The sequence below is a fragment of the Macaca nemestrina genome, chromosome 1 (assembly GCF_043159975.1).
Source record: "Macaca nemestrina isolate mMacNem1 chromosome 1, mMacNem.hap1, whole genome shotgun sequence".
NCBI classification, from domain to species: domain Eukaryota; kingdom Metazoa; phylum Chordata; class Mammalia; order Primates; family Cercopithecidae; genus Macaca; species Macaca nemestrina.
Window position 1 is genome coordinate 109,288,884 of NC_092125.1, and position 16,313 is coordinate 109,305,196.

A 16,313-nucleotide genomic window follows, 5' to 3' on the forward strand; every position below is an offset into this window, starting at 1 on the left:
ATCTACCTCACTCCCACTGGCTCTCATAGGAAGGGGCGGTCGTAACGTCATGGGCAAGGGCCGCCATTTTGACTGAGCAACACTAGTGACAGGAGCCGAAGCAGCAGCGCAGGTTATCCCCGTTTCCCCTCCCCCTTCCCTTCTCCGGTTGCCTTCCCGGGCCCCCTACACTCCACAGTCCCGGTCCCGCCATGTCCCAGAAACAAGAAGAAGAGAACCCTGCGGAGGAGACCGGCGAGGAGAAGCAGGTGAAGTGGAGGGGGTGCGGGCGGGCGAGCTGGGGAGACCGTGATGGGGTGGGAGACGGTCTCCCACCAGTGCGGATTGGTCGCCATGGTCTCAGGCTCCGCAGGGGTTGGCCACTTTTTGCGTCACGCAGGGTGAGCTTCAACACGACCTGCTGTTTTGGCGCTGGTTTGTTGGGTCCTTTGTCACTCAGTAGTGTACTCTTCCTGATTGGCCAATAGGCCTACTGCTCAACCCTTGGACGCTGTGCTGTAATTGGCCGAGCATGGACGCGGGGCGGGTGTTTGGAAAGAAGGTGAATGGAAGGGGTCTAGCTGGTGGTCCTGGGTGTAATGTGTGTTATGGGTTAGTAGAGGTAAATGACCCAGCATCCGGGCTGGGGCCCGCAGCCTCAATCCGCAAAGATAGGGGTCGAGGTAAAGACGTTTAAAAAGGACGAGTATTGGGGGAGGGGAGAAGTGTAATTATTATTATGGCTAGTTTAAGGCGGCAACTTTCTCAAGAGACCTATTTTAGTAGCTAAGGATGGTCTATTGCTCACCTTCAATGAGGACCCAACAAGATCGAAGAGGACTAGAGTTCCAAACAGAATCATGGTGATTAAACTTGGAAAAGACGCCGACAGGGTCGTGAGAAAGACACCACTCTCTTCCCCTAGACTTCCAAGGCAGGGACTTAGTGCACCCGCGATTCCATGATGGAAACTCGCCAAATAAACTCCTTATTGGAGTTTGTATTTGACTTCTAAAATTTAGCACTGGGTTCAGGCACTCATTAAATACACTTGGTGTTATATCTATGCGTGATTTTCAAGAAAAAGGAATATAATCCCACTAAAAAGAGCCATACGTTGACTTCAGATCTTTTCAGAAAGTCACTAAAGGGCAGCAGGGACCACAAGAAACAAAAAGAGATTGACTACAGTAGTGAGAGCCCCTGCACCACCAGGGTAGGTATTGATTTTTTTTAATGAAAGCTGGTGGGTAAATACTAGTGAGCCTACTGTATCTTTATTTTCCTGAGGTTAAAAACAGTATCATTTTCCTCTCTGTTTATCAGCTTGCTACCATAATATTTGTGGAAATGTTGAAGCAAGGCTGTGCCATTACTCAGGTGGAGATCTTTGAAGAAGGCCACATAGCTAGCCGCCTCCACAGGGAGACCTAACAGGTGGCTTAGACCCTGAATAAGGAAGGAATTGCTTTGTTGTGTAGCAATTTTTAAAAAGAAAGAAAAGAAAAAAATGAATAAGGAGGGAACATTTAGCAAACTGTTTCTTCTTGTTGTAGAGACGGGGTTTCAACATATAGCGCATGTGGGTCGCAAACTCATGAGCTCAAGCGATGCACCCACCTCAGCCTCCCAAAGTGCTGGGATTACAGGCATGAGTCACTGTGCCCAGCCCCAAACCATTTTTTTTTTTTAATTTCTCATGTGACATGTAGGATAGCCTAGGGAACCCCCCTACTCATCCTGTATCACCAGAAGCCCTGCTAGCTCTTTTTTCTCTTTGTCTTTCTTAGCATTTGTGCTGAGTGATATGGCCCATTCTGTGATTAAAGTATTGTGTTTAGTATCACCTTTAGCCCAATACACATAGGTCCCTGGGTGGTTCCTTGGGTGGAGTGTGAGAAGCAGCTTGTCTTTTTCTTCTCACAGTAGTCATCTTGAGCTTTAGGGATTTTAACAAAGGTCTGGCTTTAACAGCAGAGTGGAGATAGCATATTTACAAGTGGGTGGATCTCCAGGAGAAGTTGAGAGTATAGTTGTTATCAAATGTGAGAAGCAGTTGTTTCTCAGTCTTTAATTTTATTTGGCTCATTTGTTTTCTCCAGGACACGCAGGAGAAAGAAGGTATTCTCCCTGAGAGAGCTGAAGAGGCAAAGCTAAAGGCCAAATACCCAAGCCTAGGACAAAAGCCTGGAGGCTCCGACTTCCTCATGAAGAGACTCCAGAAAGGGGTATGGGGCATAATCTCTTACCCTCTTTCTTTGGAGCCAAAGGGGGTTCTTGGAATGAAGTCTGTAGAGGTTCTACTGGATCCTTTCTGGAGGTTTTGTTGTTGAACAGAAGTAGAGAGGAATTTGAAATTTGAAAAGAACAAGTCAGATTAATGTAAATCCCTAATGTGGTATCAGTTCCCTCCTGCTTTTTGTGTAGGAAATTAAGGCCTAAATTGGAGCACTTGGGTATGTGGGGGAATGAGGGAAAGATGTTAGAAACTGAAATGCCGACTGCCCCCAGGCATTTGCCTGTTTGAATGTTGGAGGTTTTAGGATTGTGTACTTTTTAAGCATTAGAGATAAATTTTGGGATGCATCATTTCAGAAGAAGATCAAACCATCTCTCCTACAGAAATAAATCCTCAACTTGAAGTGAATCAGTTTCTTCATACCCTTGAAGTGAGCACCAGCCATTAATTATACTCCTGCAACAAACGTATTTTTCCTGTTCAGAGTGGTCCTCCTCACCAAGAGAGAGTCTACTTTCATAGTCATGTAGCTCCTGATCAGATTTTTAGTTCCCAAAGGTACCTAAAGCTGACTGAGGGATTATATTATCTTTAAAAAAAAAAAAAAAATTTGGGCGCGGTGGCTCACACCTGTAATCCCAGCACTTTGGGAGGCCGAGGCAGACGGATCACGAGGTCAGGAGATCTAAACCATGGTGAAACCCCATCTCTACTAATAATACAAAACATTAGCTGGGTGTGGTGGCGGGCACCTGTAGTCCCAGCTACTTTGGAGGCTGAGGTAGGAGAATGGTGTGAACTGGAGAAGTGGAGCTTGCAATGAGGTGAGATCGCGCCACTGCACTCCAGCCTGGGACTCCATCTTTTGAGAGCGAGACGCCATCTCAAAAAAAAAAAAAAATTATTTCCTTTACTCTCCTCTGCAATGACTATAAGATTATAAATCATCAAATTGAAGTGTGCTTCTCTGTGTAGATAAAATAGAGGGTGAAACATCCGTGTGGAGGATCCCAGTTATTGAGTCTTAGTCACAGATGATAATGTGATGCTGATTTGCATTTACCTTGCTGGAGGCAAGGCAGGCGTGGGCAGGCTGTCACAGTCATGGAACATGTGTGGGAGCTGTGAGAGTCAGAAGGAGAATACATTATCCTCATGAACAGGCCCAGTTTCTATTCCTGGTCTGGGAGAATAATCATTTTGAGGTTGTTGGCTTGTGGTTGATCTCCTGGTGGCTAGGATAGCCCCATATTTATCCTTCTCTATATCTTACTCATATCTGTTTCTCCAGTTCCAGGTTATTGCCCTGTACCCAGTAAGGTCCTCAGTTACCCTTTATGAATAAGTGATTTTGGTTGAGCCATCCTATACTGAGCGGGGTACAAAGGATGGTAGGGGCTTTCCCTTGACTCCAAAACTATTTACTCTAGCTGGAAAACTGCTTACGTACCTGAAAAAGTCAGAACACACTGGGGAGAAGACATAAGTACATGTAATTAATGTTAAACTGTGTATGCATGAGGTTAATCAAAGAAGACTTCTTGAAAGATCTGAGTGTGCATGAGGGTTTATAATGGATGTGAGATGTGAGTCTCCTTGTTTTTGAGGAAGGCCAGAGTGCCTCACTCACCTAAACCTCCCTCTTATCTCTTAGCAAAAGTACTTTGACTCAGGAGACTACAACATGGCCAAAGCCAAGATGAAGAATAAGCAGCTGCCAAGTGCAGGACCAGACAAGAACCTGGTGACTGGTGACCACATCCCCACCCCACAGGATCTGCCCCAGAGAAAGTCCTCGCTCGTCACCAGCAAGCTTGCGGGGTAACCTGAGCCCCCCTCTCCTCCCCTTCCTCAACCACTGGACTTTTATATATTATAGGCAGGGATGAAATGGGCACCTAGTCAGATCTTCTCAGCTTGCTAGCCAGAAACGACTGTGATTTTGCTGGGGGCTGCTGAGAAGGTAATGTAGGTTGAAAAGGGGCTCTAAGTTGATTTCTTTGGTTAGATTGAGACTTCCACACACTCTCTGTAGTCCAGGTAGGGCCCAGAAATAGGAAAGGCTAGGATTGGATAATGCTGCAAATGTTTTTTTGTGTGAGAAACTGGAGAGATGTGATTTCTCCCTTTGGGAGAGAATGTCCCAAAATTGATTAGACTGAGCCTTGGGAATAATTTGACAGGTTTAACATCCCAAGGCTAACGTAACATAGTTGGGAAAGGTAGATTGAATGAGACATGTTTTCTGTGCTTCTAAGTGTTCTGTCCCTTAGGCTGCTATTGCTTCATGTTTCCATTATGGCAGGTTTAGAGAATCCTTAAAAAGAAAAATTGACTTGCTTGCCTAAAACTACAGTGCCCCCTTAGCCTCCATTACTTAGTATCTCTTACAGTTTGCTCTGGCTCTCAAATAATATAAAGATTGGTGAACATTATTCACAGAAAATGGGCACCTTCTCTCTCTTTTCCAGCATGTTGCTTTTGAAAGTATCATGGGATAGTGGGAAGAGCACTGGTTTAGGAGTCAAGCTATCTGAGTTCTCGCTCTACTCAGTCCCAGCAGAGCTGATGTATAATCTTGGTTAAGTCATTTATCCTCTCTGGATTTCTATTTCCTCACCTGTAAAATAGAGTTAAATGTATATAAGATTGATTCTGATTCTGAAGTCATAACTGCCAGCAGAAAAACTCCGTACTGTTCATTGTAAAACGAAAGGTGAGGAAGGCTTGTGGGTGGTGAGTCTCTGCTCTGTAATATTGGGAAAGTACTACAGAGGGGAACCATTTGAGGGGGGATACATGAGGACAGAGTAAATTGAGGTTTGGGGATTATAAATTCAGGCAAGACAACTTTATAGATATCACAGTCTTGAGCGTCAAAAAAAAAAAAATAAGCTAGCCATGGAAGCTTCTTGCCTCTGACCCAGCCCACTTTCCCAGCCTACCTCTGGGCCTTAGCTGCTAAAAAGCTTCTCTGGCAGCAGAGCTGCAGGCCTGAGAAACATGCCCAGTCATGCACATATGTTGACCATGTTTCAGATGCAATCTGATGCCAGATATATTGTTAGGGAAAGAGGAAGAAGGGTAAACTGAGCTAGCCCCTGGGGCTGAGTACTCCTGCAGGGCTGGAGGAGCAGGTTCTTAGAAGATGATTCACCTTGGAGGAAGCTAGGGAAAGTGGTTAGGGAGGGAGAGGAGGAAGACTGAGAAATCTCTGCATTCCCAGAACTCAGCAACCCAGCTCTTGTATGATGAGGAGAGGTAGCCTTGCTCATTCGTGAATAGGTGGAGGAAAGGGGTTGCAGGTGACCCGCATCTTCAATCTAGTTATCACCAGCTTGGCTAGAATCTTATTGAACGCAACTTGCTAGTTATGACAGAGAGGGCCAGGGTGAGAACTAATGTTCAAGAGAGCAAGATTCTGTAATCCTCTTGCCCTCCCTCTCACATCACAAATTCTGATATGCCAAACATTTGGCCCAATGAGAATGACTGACAGACTTGCTGATGTGCATGTGGGGGGATGAGGTGTGTACATACTTTTCTTCTGACTGGCCAGTGTTCAGGCTGTCATTCAGATTGGATAGGAAAAAGTTGGTGAGGAAGGAATGGAGAGAGCAGGATCCCTGGACTCCCTGGTCCCCAAACTCCTTGACTGTCACTTGTAATTGTATATAATTTTTGTGTTTCTTGCTCCATTTCCTCATGCTGTCATCCTTAAAGTCCATGTGGGAAGGGGAAAATGCTGAACACCATTGTATAGTTTCTTCAACTGTCCCAGCCATGTTGTACATAGATATGTCATGTTATTATATATATAAATATATATATAATTTTGTACGTTTTCTTCATCTCCGATCTTCTCGAATTCTGTACTTTTTTTCTTTTCTGTTTGAGCTGCCTTCTCTATCATTCAGCTTGAGTCCTCAAGACTACTGGTCACAATGAGTCTGCTTTTTAGGAAGGAATAGGAGGAGCAGGGAAATTAGAAAAACTGTTGGTCTCACTCTGTCTCTCTACCTGGTCATCTTCAAGGCTAAGAAAACAAACAAGCTACATTCTGTATTTGCCAGTTTCCACAGCATGAAGTACATAGCTTCCTTAGCAAGGAGGGGTCATTCCAAAATCCAAATGCAAATTGCTTTGATTAAACCTAGATTATTAAATCCACTCAGAACAGCATGTGTGTGGTCTGGTTCTGGCCTCCACACAGTCACCATGTCATCACTGTGCTACTTCAGTCTTTGTAAGTAGCTGTGGCCATGCCTCTGAAACTGAGCCTGCTCTGAGTCAGGCAGCTTACCCACCTGGAAACCTCCAGTTATTTTCATCTTATCTAAAGAATTGTTTTTCTATGTTTGTTATCCATGGATATCCCAGAAAGGCAGATAATGTTGTTTCGTGGATAGGAAAAGACTGAAATTCTCTTTTTTGATTTTTCGCAACTCCCTTATGGATAGGATTCAGACATATGCCAGGTTGCCTAATGGTTGTTAAATGTGGAGGAATCATGGGGTAGAGACTGGGATGGAGTTCAGGGTTTTTTTCCCCTATTACTTGACGTGTTTTTTTTTTTTTTCTTCTGTGTTCGTCCGCAGTGGCCAAGTTGAATGATGCTGCCCGGGGCTCCGCCAGATCCTGAGACGCTGCCCTCCCCGCACCCGGGTCCTGTGCTGGCTCCTGCCCCTTCCTGCTTTTGCAGCCAGGGGTCAGGAGGTGGCTTGGGTGCGGGCTGGAGAGGCAGAAGCCCTTGCCCGTTGGTGTCCCAGCACATGGAGCCCCTTGGGCTGAGCACCAAGACCTTGAACCTTTTTTGTTTTACCTTTTTTCCAAATAACAGTTGGGAGAAATCTCAATGAAATTCTGGGGATGGGGGTGGGGTTGAGAGGGTGGGGTGGGAGATATGGAGGAATATGAATTAGGGCTTGGAGTTGGTAAAAACATTCCTGACTATCCTTTTTAACCACGTGGCTGGTGTGGGATAGATGTGAGGGGAAGGAAGTGGAGTAGACTAATGAAAAGGGGTTCTAGTTGAGCTCTGTAGATAAATGCCTTGTTTCAGTGTGGTTGGAGACCTGGTGTCAGATAAAAGAAACTCCATCCGCACAGACAGATGCAAACAGCTCCTCTGGTTCTGCAGAGCTAGTTGAGAACTCAACGTTAATTATTTTAAAAACTAATGTCCTTGAAATAGATTTGCTGTGGGGAGAAGAGCAGTGAGTGTGGGAGAAAGGAGCCGTGAGCATGGGGAACCCCACAGAGCCCAAAGGACTTTCTCAGTATTTGAAATAAACAAAACAAAAACCCATGAAAAAACCCAACTCAGAAATACTCTGAAGCAGTTGGTGTGTTTTATTGGGGTTTGGGAGGGGGAGGAAAACAATACTGAAGACAGTGTTAATGTGAGATGCGGCTGAGTTCCCCAATACCATCGCTTAGGGAAAGGGAGCAGGAATGTTGGCATAAACCTTGTCCATCCCTTTGTTTCTGTAGCTAATGTAGAAGATGCATCAACCTCAGTTTGTGGCTCACAAGATGAGGCATTTAAGGTATTTGATCTAAACGGTTTCTTGACACCTAAGCCTAGTCCAGGCTTAGCAAAAAAGGAGACCCATTCTCCTTTTTCCCTTTGTCTTCCATTCCTCTTCAAGTTCCCATGTTTGTGAGGGAGAAATGTGACAAACCAAAAGAAATACGGTATTTCTTTGTAATAAGCCAAAAGAAACTCAAGTCTTTCTGCTGGTGGCCAGCAGGAGGCAGAGTGATTTCTTTCCTCATGATGTCCCAATCTGCATTGCTGGAAACCTGCTACTGAAAGAAGTTAAAAGCTGCCTGTGAATGTAATGTACAAAAGAAAGGTTACCAAAGGAGAAACAAACTCCGGCAGGTACGGTGGCTCACGCCTGTAATCCCAGCACTTTGGGAGGCCAAGGTGGGTGGATCACTTGAAGTCAGGAGTTTGAGACCAGCCTAGCCAACATGGTGAAACCCAGTCTCTACTAAAAATACAGAAATTAGCTGGCCGTGGTGGCGCATGCCTATAATCCCACTTACTTGGGAGGCTGAGGCAGGAGAATCGCTTGAACCCAGGAGGCAGAGGTTGCAGTGAGCCGAGATCACGCCACTGCACGCCAGCCTGGGCGACAGAGCGAGACTCCATCTAAAAAAAATAAATGAATAAAATAAAACAAGTACAAACTCAAACTAGAGACACAAGTTAATGGTGTTTATTGTGGTGGGGTTAGTGAGCCATCCCATGATTTCCTCTTGAGTATATCATCCCTGGTTTGTGTTTGCCAGCTGGGGAATGAGGTGAGGTTTGTAAGGCTATTTCTTTCTCTTTTCTTTTTTTTTTTTTTTGGCAGTGTCTTGCTCAGTCGCCCAGAATGGAGTGCAGGGTGCAAACACTCACTGTAGCCTCAACCTCCTGAGCTCAAGTAATCTTCCCATCTCAGCCTCCCAAGTAGCTGGGACTACAAGCACACGCCACCACACCTGGCTAATTATTTTTTGTAGCGACGACGATTCACCATGTTTCCCAGGTGAGTCTCAGAACACAGGCTTAAGTACTCCTCCCATCTTGGCCTCCCAAAATGCTGGGGTTACAGGCATAAGCCACTGCGCCTGGCTGAGAATATTTTTTTTTCCTTTCTTTTGTAGACAGGATCTCGTTTTGTTGTATAGGCTGCTCCTGAACTCCTGGCCTCAAGCAGTCCTTCCACCTCAGCCTCCCAAAGTGCAGGGATTACAGGTGTGAGCCACTACACCCAGCAGTTGGTGCAATTTCATTTTAATACAAGTGAGGAAGTTAAAATATGGAGATAAGTTACTTGTAAGGTAGAAAAGCTGGTTAGCTGAAGAGCTTGAGTTAGTATCTTAGGCTTTTATATTATTTCTTCCCACTATTCCTGGCTTCCCTGGTCCTCAATTTTAATTTGTGGCCTTAAGAAGCCTGGGGTGTGGCCAGGCACAGTGACTCACACCTGTAATCCCAGCACTTTGGGAGGCCGAGGCGGGTGGATCAGGAGGTCAGGAGATCGAGACCATCCTGGTTAACATGGTGAAACCCCGTCTCTACTAAAAATACAAAAAATTAGCTGGGCATGATGGCAGGCGCCTGTAGTCCCAGCTGCTCAGAAGGCTGAGGCAGGAGAATGGTGTGAACCCAGGAGATGGAGCTTGCAGTAAGCCGAGATTGCGCCCCTGCACTCCGGCCTGGGCGACAGAGCGAGACTCCATCTCAAAAAAAAGAAGCCTGAGATGCCAAAAATGTTTGGGGCTATCTATATTTTGTGTTACTCCTTAGCCTTTTTTTTTTTTTCCTTTTAGTTCTTCACCACTGCACACTTGGCAGGATGTATTTCATTTTAAAACTTGCCAATCCATGTCCTTCACTCCCATACGATAAGGCTAAGCAAACAAAGCAAACTGATTCTGCAATGCTTCTAAATAGTTATTCCTGCTCATTATTTTAGCTAGATGTATTCTAAAGTCTTTATCCCAAAGAGTTGAATCAAAGGTTCGTCCACTCCTCCGACATGATTGTGCTGACAAGCCTCTCAGCTGAGCCATCTAATATGCAGGGTGGCAGGGATGAAGTCACCATTACTGTCCAACAGCTTTTATTTTAAGCTGGTGTGGGCTAGGCATGTTAAAGACAGGCAAAAGAAAAATAACTTGGAGAGTTGCCATTGAGGATATATCCACAGTGAGCCAACAGCACCCACACAAGCAGCCCTCGTCTGTATAATGCCCTGTACTGGGTCTTGAGGGAGATTAAAAAGAAAGATCTGTTCCACCCTGGGGAACTTGAGATGTGGCAATAGCACACAAATGTAGGCAGATTTATAGTTCTAAGCAGAGTTCCAATAGCTAAGCTAAGGGAAGGAGAGTCAGGAGATAAGCTGTTAGCTGAATTTTTTTTAAGACAGATGACTTACTAGTAAAGAAGGTGGGACCTCCCATGCTTGGGCTGCAATATTTTAAGTCCCAAGTGACTGTTGAATTCTCGCTTTGCAGTTGGAAAAATAAGCTGTTTTTGGCCAGATAAACAGTGTAAGAGGTCATTTCTGCTCTAGAGGAACATGTAACCTAATTGAGACACTTCTACATATAATGCAAGATAGCATATGGTTAGTCAGGTAGTAGAATTCTGAGAAGAAAAAATCCGACTGGACTCATAAGGTAAATATAAGTGGTGGAAATGGAAATTTAACTGGGCCTTGAAAGGTGGGTAGTATTTAAACAGTCCAGTTACTTAATAAGTGCCCACAGTATGCCCAGCATTGTGCTAAAATACAAGGTAAATGATATGTGGCTGCCTCTTTCAAGGAGATTACATTGTAATGGTGGAACTACACATGAAGAAATCATATTACAGTGTTATACTTGCAGCAGTGGTGGTCTAGCTATACGGAGGAATAGGGATGAGTAATTAATAATAGTTGCTTTTTTTTTTTCTGAGACAGTCTCACTTGATCATTCAGGCTGGAGTGCAGTGGTGTGATCTTGGCTCACTGGAACCTCCACCTCTGGGTTCAAGTGATTCTGCCTCAGCCTACTGAGTAGCTGGGATTACAGGCATGTGCCACCATGCCCTGGTAATTTTTGTATTTTTGGTAGAGATGGTGTTTCACCATGTTGGCCAGGCCAGTCTTGAACGCCTGACCTCAAGTGATCCACCCACCTCGGCCTTCCAAAGTGCTGGGATTGCAGGCTTGAGCCACTGCTCCTGGCCTGATTTTTTTTTTTTTTTTTTTTTTTCTTTTTGAGATAGAGTCTCACTCTTGTTGACCAGGCTGGAGTGCAGTAGTGAGATCTCGACTCACTGTAACCTCCGCCTCCTGGGTTCAAGCTATTCTCCTGCCTCAGCCTCCTGAGTAGCTGGGACTACAGGCGACTGCCACCGCACCTGGCTCATTTTTGTACTTTTAGTAAAGACTGTGTTTCTCCATGTTGGCCAGGCTGGTCTCGAACTCCTGACCTCAGGTGATCTGCCTGCCTCAACCTCCCAAAGTGCTAGGATTACAGGCGTGAGCCACCACGCCCAGCTGTGGTTTTTTGTTTTTGTTTTTGTTTTGAGACAGGGTCTTGCTGTGTTACCCAAGCTGGAGTGCAGTGGCATGATCTCAGCTCACTGCAACCTCCACCTTTTATGTTTAAGCTATTCTCGTGCTTCAGCCTACCGAGTAGCTGGGACTACAGCTGCGCACCATGATGCCTGGCTAATTTTTGTATTTTTAGTAGAGACGGGGTTTTGCCATGTTGACCAGGCTGGTCTTGAACTCCTGACCTCAAGTGATCTGCCTGCCTCGACCTCCCAAAGTGCTGGGATTACAGGTGTGAGCCGCCATGGAGGCCTAGTATTTTGAGTACTTACTATGTGTCAAGCCCCATGCTAAGTGCTTAATTTACATCTCATTTAATGCTCACAACAATTTTATGAAGTACATACTCTTAGTATGTCCATTATACAAATGGTAACACTAAGACAAAATAACTTGCCTAAGCCCTAAGTCACACAGCTTCTGAGAGCAGTGACAGGATTTACTCCGCTGCCTGCAGAGGGATAGGGAAAAGAATGGTCAGGAAAGGTTTCAGGAGAAAGTTCTGAAGGATGAGCAGGATTTCTCCAGAATGGTAAGGTGAAAGGGGGCATTTTGGTAGAGGGACCAACAAGTAGAGAAGGATGAGAGGGATGGACTCCTCGGTGTTTCTATAGTGGCAGTATCAAGTGAGTCCTGGAGAGTGTCTGGAGACCTGGCCAGGAAGGTAGACAGGAGTCATGTTACAGAGGATATGATATGCAGGCAGGCCTAGGTTACAAACAAGGGATATAGTCAGATTTGTGTTTTAGGTAGGTTGCTGCCAAGTTGTGTGGAAAAGGGATTTAAAGGGGGATGGATTTAGTGATGGACTGGTTCTAGTGTTAGGCTGCCTGGTGTTAAATCCTGATTTTGGCCGGGCATGGTGGCTCACACGTGGACTTTCAGTACTTTGGGAGGCCGAGGCAGGTGGATCACCTGAGGTCAGAAGTTCAAGACCAGCCTGGCCAACATGGTGAAACCCCCGTCTCTAGTAAAAATACAAAAATTATCCAGGCGTTGTGGCGGGTGCCTGTAATCCCAGCTACTCGGCAGGCTAAGGCAGGAGAATCGCTTGAACCCAGGAGGCGGAGGTTGCAGTGAGCCGAGATCAAGCCACAGCACTCCAGCCTGGGCACTAAGAGTGAAACTCCATCTTGAAAAAAATAAAATTTTTAAATCCCGGTTTGTTTTTTTAATAACTCTGGACAAGTTTCTTTAACTTTCTGCCTCAATTTACTTACTTGCACAATAGTAAAGATATGGTACCGACCATGAGGGTGATTGTAATGATTAAGCAAGATAAGGCTTGTAAAGTCCTTACTTCAGGGACTACAGAAGTGCATAAAACATGGTTCCGGCCGGGCGCGGTGGCTCAAGCCTGTAATCCCAGCACTTTGGGAGGCCGAGACGGGCGGATCATGAGGTCAGGAGATCGAGACCTCCTGGCTAACACGGTGAAACCCCATCTCTACTAAAAAATACCAAAAAACTAGCCGGGCGAGGTGGCGGGCGTCTGTAGTCCCAGCTACTCGGGAGGCTGAGGCAGGAGAATGGCGTAAACCCAGGAGGCGGAGCTTGCAGTGAGCTGAGATCCCGCCACTGCACTCCAGCCTGGGCGACAGAGCGAGACTCCATCTCAAAAAAAAAAAAAAAACAAAAAAAAAACCATGGTTCCGTCTGGGTGTGATGGCTCACATCTGTAATCCCAGCACTTTGGAACGTGAAGGTGGGTGAATGGCCTGATGTCAGGAGTTGGAGACCAGCCTGACCAACATGGTGAAACCCTGTCTGTACTAAAAATATAAAATTAGCCAGAAGTGGTGGGTGCCTGTAATCCCAGCTACTTGGGAGGCTGAGGCACGATAATTGCTTGAACCTGGGAGGCATAGGTTGCAGTGAGCCGAGATTGCACCATTGCACTCCAGCCTGGGCAACAAGGCGAAACTCTGTCTCAAAAAAAAATAAAACATGGTTCCTGCCATCAAGGAGTTTACAGCCTATAGAGGGATATAATAAAAACAAACAGACAAGGAATTGGAAGGGATTGGTGCTAAGACAGGGATAAACACAAAATGCTCTAGAAGCACAGAGTGGGGGAACCTACTCAATTTGAGAAGGTGGGGAAGGACAGGAAAATCCTCTCAGAAAATAGCTTCTAAGCTGAGATCTGATTAAGTGGAAGAATTTATTCAGGTAAAGGGGTTAGATCGGGAAAGAGGTCTTCTGGGTGGAAAGAACTACGTAAAGTTATTCAGAGTTATTACATTCTGCAAACTGGGACTAATTCAGAGTAACTGTAGTGAGCATCCAAGGGGCAAGGCCAAGCTGGGCATAGTGGCAGGTACCTGTAATCCCAGTTACTCAGGAGGCTGAGGCAGGAGAATCGCTTGAATCTGGGAGGCGGAAGTTGCAGTGGGCCGAGTTAGCACCATTGCATTCCAGCCTGGGCGACAAAGTGAGATTCTGTCTCAAAAAATAATAATAAATGAAGTATCAATGGTGAAGTTTGAAGTAACTCAGGTGAAGTAACACCTAAGTGGAAATTCCATACTCCACTCAGTAAACCATTATCATGGGCTAGTTGAATTGTAAGACACTTTATTATGTTGCTACAATATTTCAGGTGAGAGATTGTTAGGAACCAAGGAAAGTGATGACAGTGGGTATAAAGAAGAGTAGACAGGGCTGGGCACGGTGGCTTATGCCTGTAATCCCAGCACTTTGGGAGACTGAGGTAGGCGGGGATCACCTGAGGTTGGGAATTCAAGACCAGCCTGGCCAACATGATGAAACCCCGTCTCTACTAAAAATAGTAAAAATTAGCTGGGCGTGGTGGCGGGTGCCTGTAATCCCAGCTACTACGCAGGAGGCTGAGACAGGAGAATCACTTATCGCAGGGGGCGGAGGTTGCAGTGAGCCAAGATCGCACCATTGCACTCCAGCCTGGGCTACAAGAGCAAGACTCCATCTCAACAAAAAACCCAAAAACCAAATACAAAAGAAAAAGGACTTGAGTATCCATTTGATTTGGCAGTTAGTAACCTTTTTGAGACCAATTTCAGTGGATTTGTAGAGGCGAAATCTGGCTTGTAGAACTAAGTAATGTGGAGAGGTTTTGTGGTGGTTTTAGGATGGCAGCAATGGAGGTATATTTATTGAAACAGTGAAAGGAATAAGTAAAACCTGGAGCTCATTAGAGAAAGATAGCCAAAAAGCAGGGTTCTGAAGAGAAAGGAGATGAAATGAGCACAGGTGGATATCGTTTAGTTACATGGTCTACTTCTGCAGACATTTGCTGAGCACTTACCATGTGCCAGCCGTGTGGGGTTAGCCTAGTTGGGAAGCCAACTGAGGAAGAAAGTGGTCTCAGGTAGGACTATATATGCCTCATCCTGCTGGAGACTCAAGGTGAAAATATAACAACAGTAAACTCCCAGCTGTTTGTTATTGACCGGGGCTAGGTAATTTATAGGAGTCCTTGTCTGACAGTTTTAGTCAGACTTGTAAAGTAGGATGTTAGAGAGGTGGGAGTGTAAAAAGTATAAACATAAAAGGACATAGAAGAGAGGAGGGGCTAGGCCCAATGACTCAGGCCTGTAATCCTGACAGTCTGGGTGGCTGAGGCAGGGGGATTGCTTGAGTCCAGGAGTTCAAGACCAGCCTGGACAACATGGTAAGAACTCATCTCTACAAAAAATGAAATTAACCAGGCGTGGTGGCACACGCCTATAGTCCCAGCTACTTGGGAGGGTGAGGTAGGAAGATCTTGACCCAGGAGTTCAAGACTGCAGTGCACAATTACCATGCTTGTGAATGGCCATTGCACTCCAGCCTGGGCAACATAACCAAACCCCATCTCTTTAAAAAGGTGGGAAGGGGGTAATTAGGAAGCAAGCAATGTTGAGGTTCTAATAGATTGGTACCATAAACATGTGCCAATCCATATCTTTGTGCTATTTTCTCTAGAAGCACCTAGCTCCCTGGGCACAAGAGCAGGGAAGACATTATTGTTTAGATCCTGGGTCGTGATTTGTAGATGGATAAAGTATACTAAGAAGGAAGCAAGGGGATGAAAGTGCTGGTGAAAGATTGTGTAAGGAATCTCTCTGATTATGGCTAGATAAGAAAATAGGCTAAGGAAGGGGTGATAAACTGGTCAAGCCAGGCGCAGTGGCCCACACTTGTAATCCCAGCATTTTGGGAGGCTGGGGTTGGTGGATCACGAGGTCAGGAGTTTGAGACCAGCCTGGCCAACATAGTGAAACTCTCTCTCTACTAAAAATACAAAAAATGATCTGGGTGTGGTGGTATTCGCCTGTAATCCCAGCTACCAGGGAGGCTGAGGCAGGAGAATGTCTTGAACCTGGGAGGCGGAGGTTGCAGTGAGGCAGGATTGCGCCATTGCTCTCCAGCCTGGGTAACAAGAGCAAAACCCTGTCTCAAAAAAAAAAAAAAAAAACTCTGGTCAAGAGAATTATTTGTTTCTTTCTTTATTATTTATCTATTTTTAAGAGAACCCTTTATAAAGTCAAAGAGCAGATGATTTAGAAGCAGAAATGATTAACCTGGAAGTTCAGCACATTGTAGCAAGAATATAAAATTTTAGATTGGAGCCAAGTGGTGGCTCATGCCTGTAATCCGAGCACTTTGGGAGGGGAAGATTGCTTGTGCCCAGGAGTTCGAGACCAGCCTGGGCAACAAAATGAGACCCCATCTCTACAAAAAAATTAAAAAATTAGCCATGCATGATGGCATGCGCCTGTGGTCCCAGCTACATGGGAGGCTGAGGCGGGAGGATAGTCTGAGTCCAGAAAGTGAAGGCTGAAAATGAGCTGTGTTTGCACTACTACACTCCAGCCTGGGCAACAGAGTGAGACTCTGTGTATAAATAAATAAAACTAAGGGAGTTTCTTCACATCCAGCTGTGAAAGTAGTTTGCTAATGTATCTGGAGTTTTGCTGTTATCTTTTGTTAAAAATCAACTTGCCGGGGTGAGGTGGCTCACGCCT

General features: G+C 45.4%; 1 protein-coding gene across 8 annotated transcripts in view; it reads left to right on the top strand.

Annotated features, from left to right (window-relative positions):
• The first annotated feature begins 44 nt into the window (after nt 1-44).
• The window catches only part of LOC105497814 (endosulfine alpha), a 32,444-nt gene continuing 16,175 nt past the window's right edge, over nt 45-16,313 (top strand). The window contains exons 1-6 of one of the 8 annotated variants that reach the window (XR_011617358.1): nt 367-662; nt 1,107-1,195; nt 2,082-2,207; nt 3,873-4,039; nt 6,817-8,105; nt 8,584-8,760. Coding sequence is in view for 5 of the 8 variants with exons in the window: in XM_011769212.3 (XP_011767514.1) it covers nt 512-662; nt 1,107-1,195; nt 2,082-2,207; nt 3,873-4,043 (537 nt within the window). In the remaining 3 variants the exon portion in view is untranslated. Of the gene's footprint in view, nt 249-338; nt 663-1,106; nt 1,196-2,081; nt 2,208-3,872; nt 6,070-6,816; nt 8,761-16,313 lie in introns of those variants that run through there. The other 7 variants (XR_011617357.1, XR_011617361.1, XM_011769209.3 and 4 more) reach the window with 7 other exon arrangements.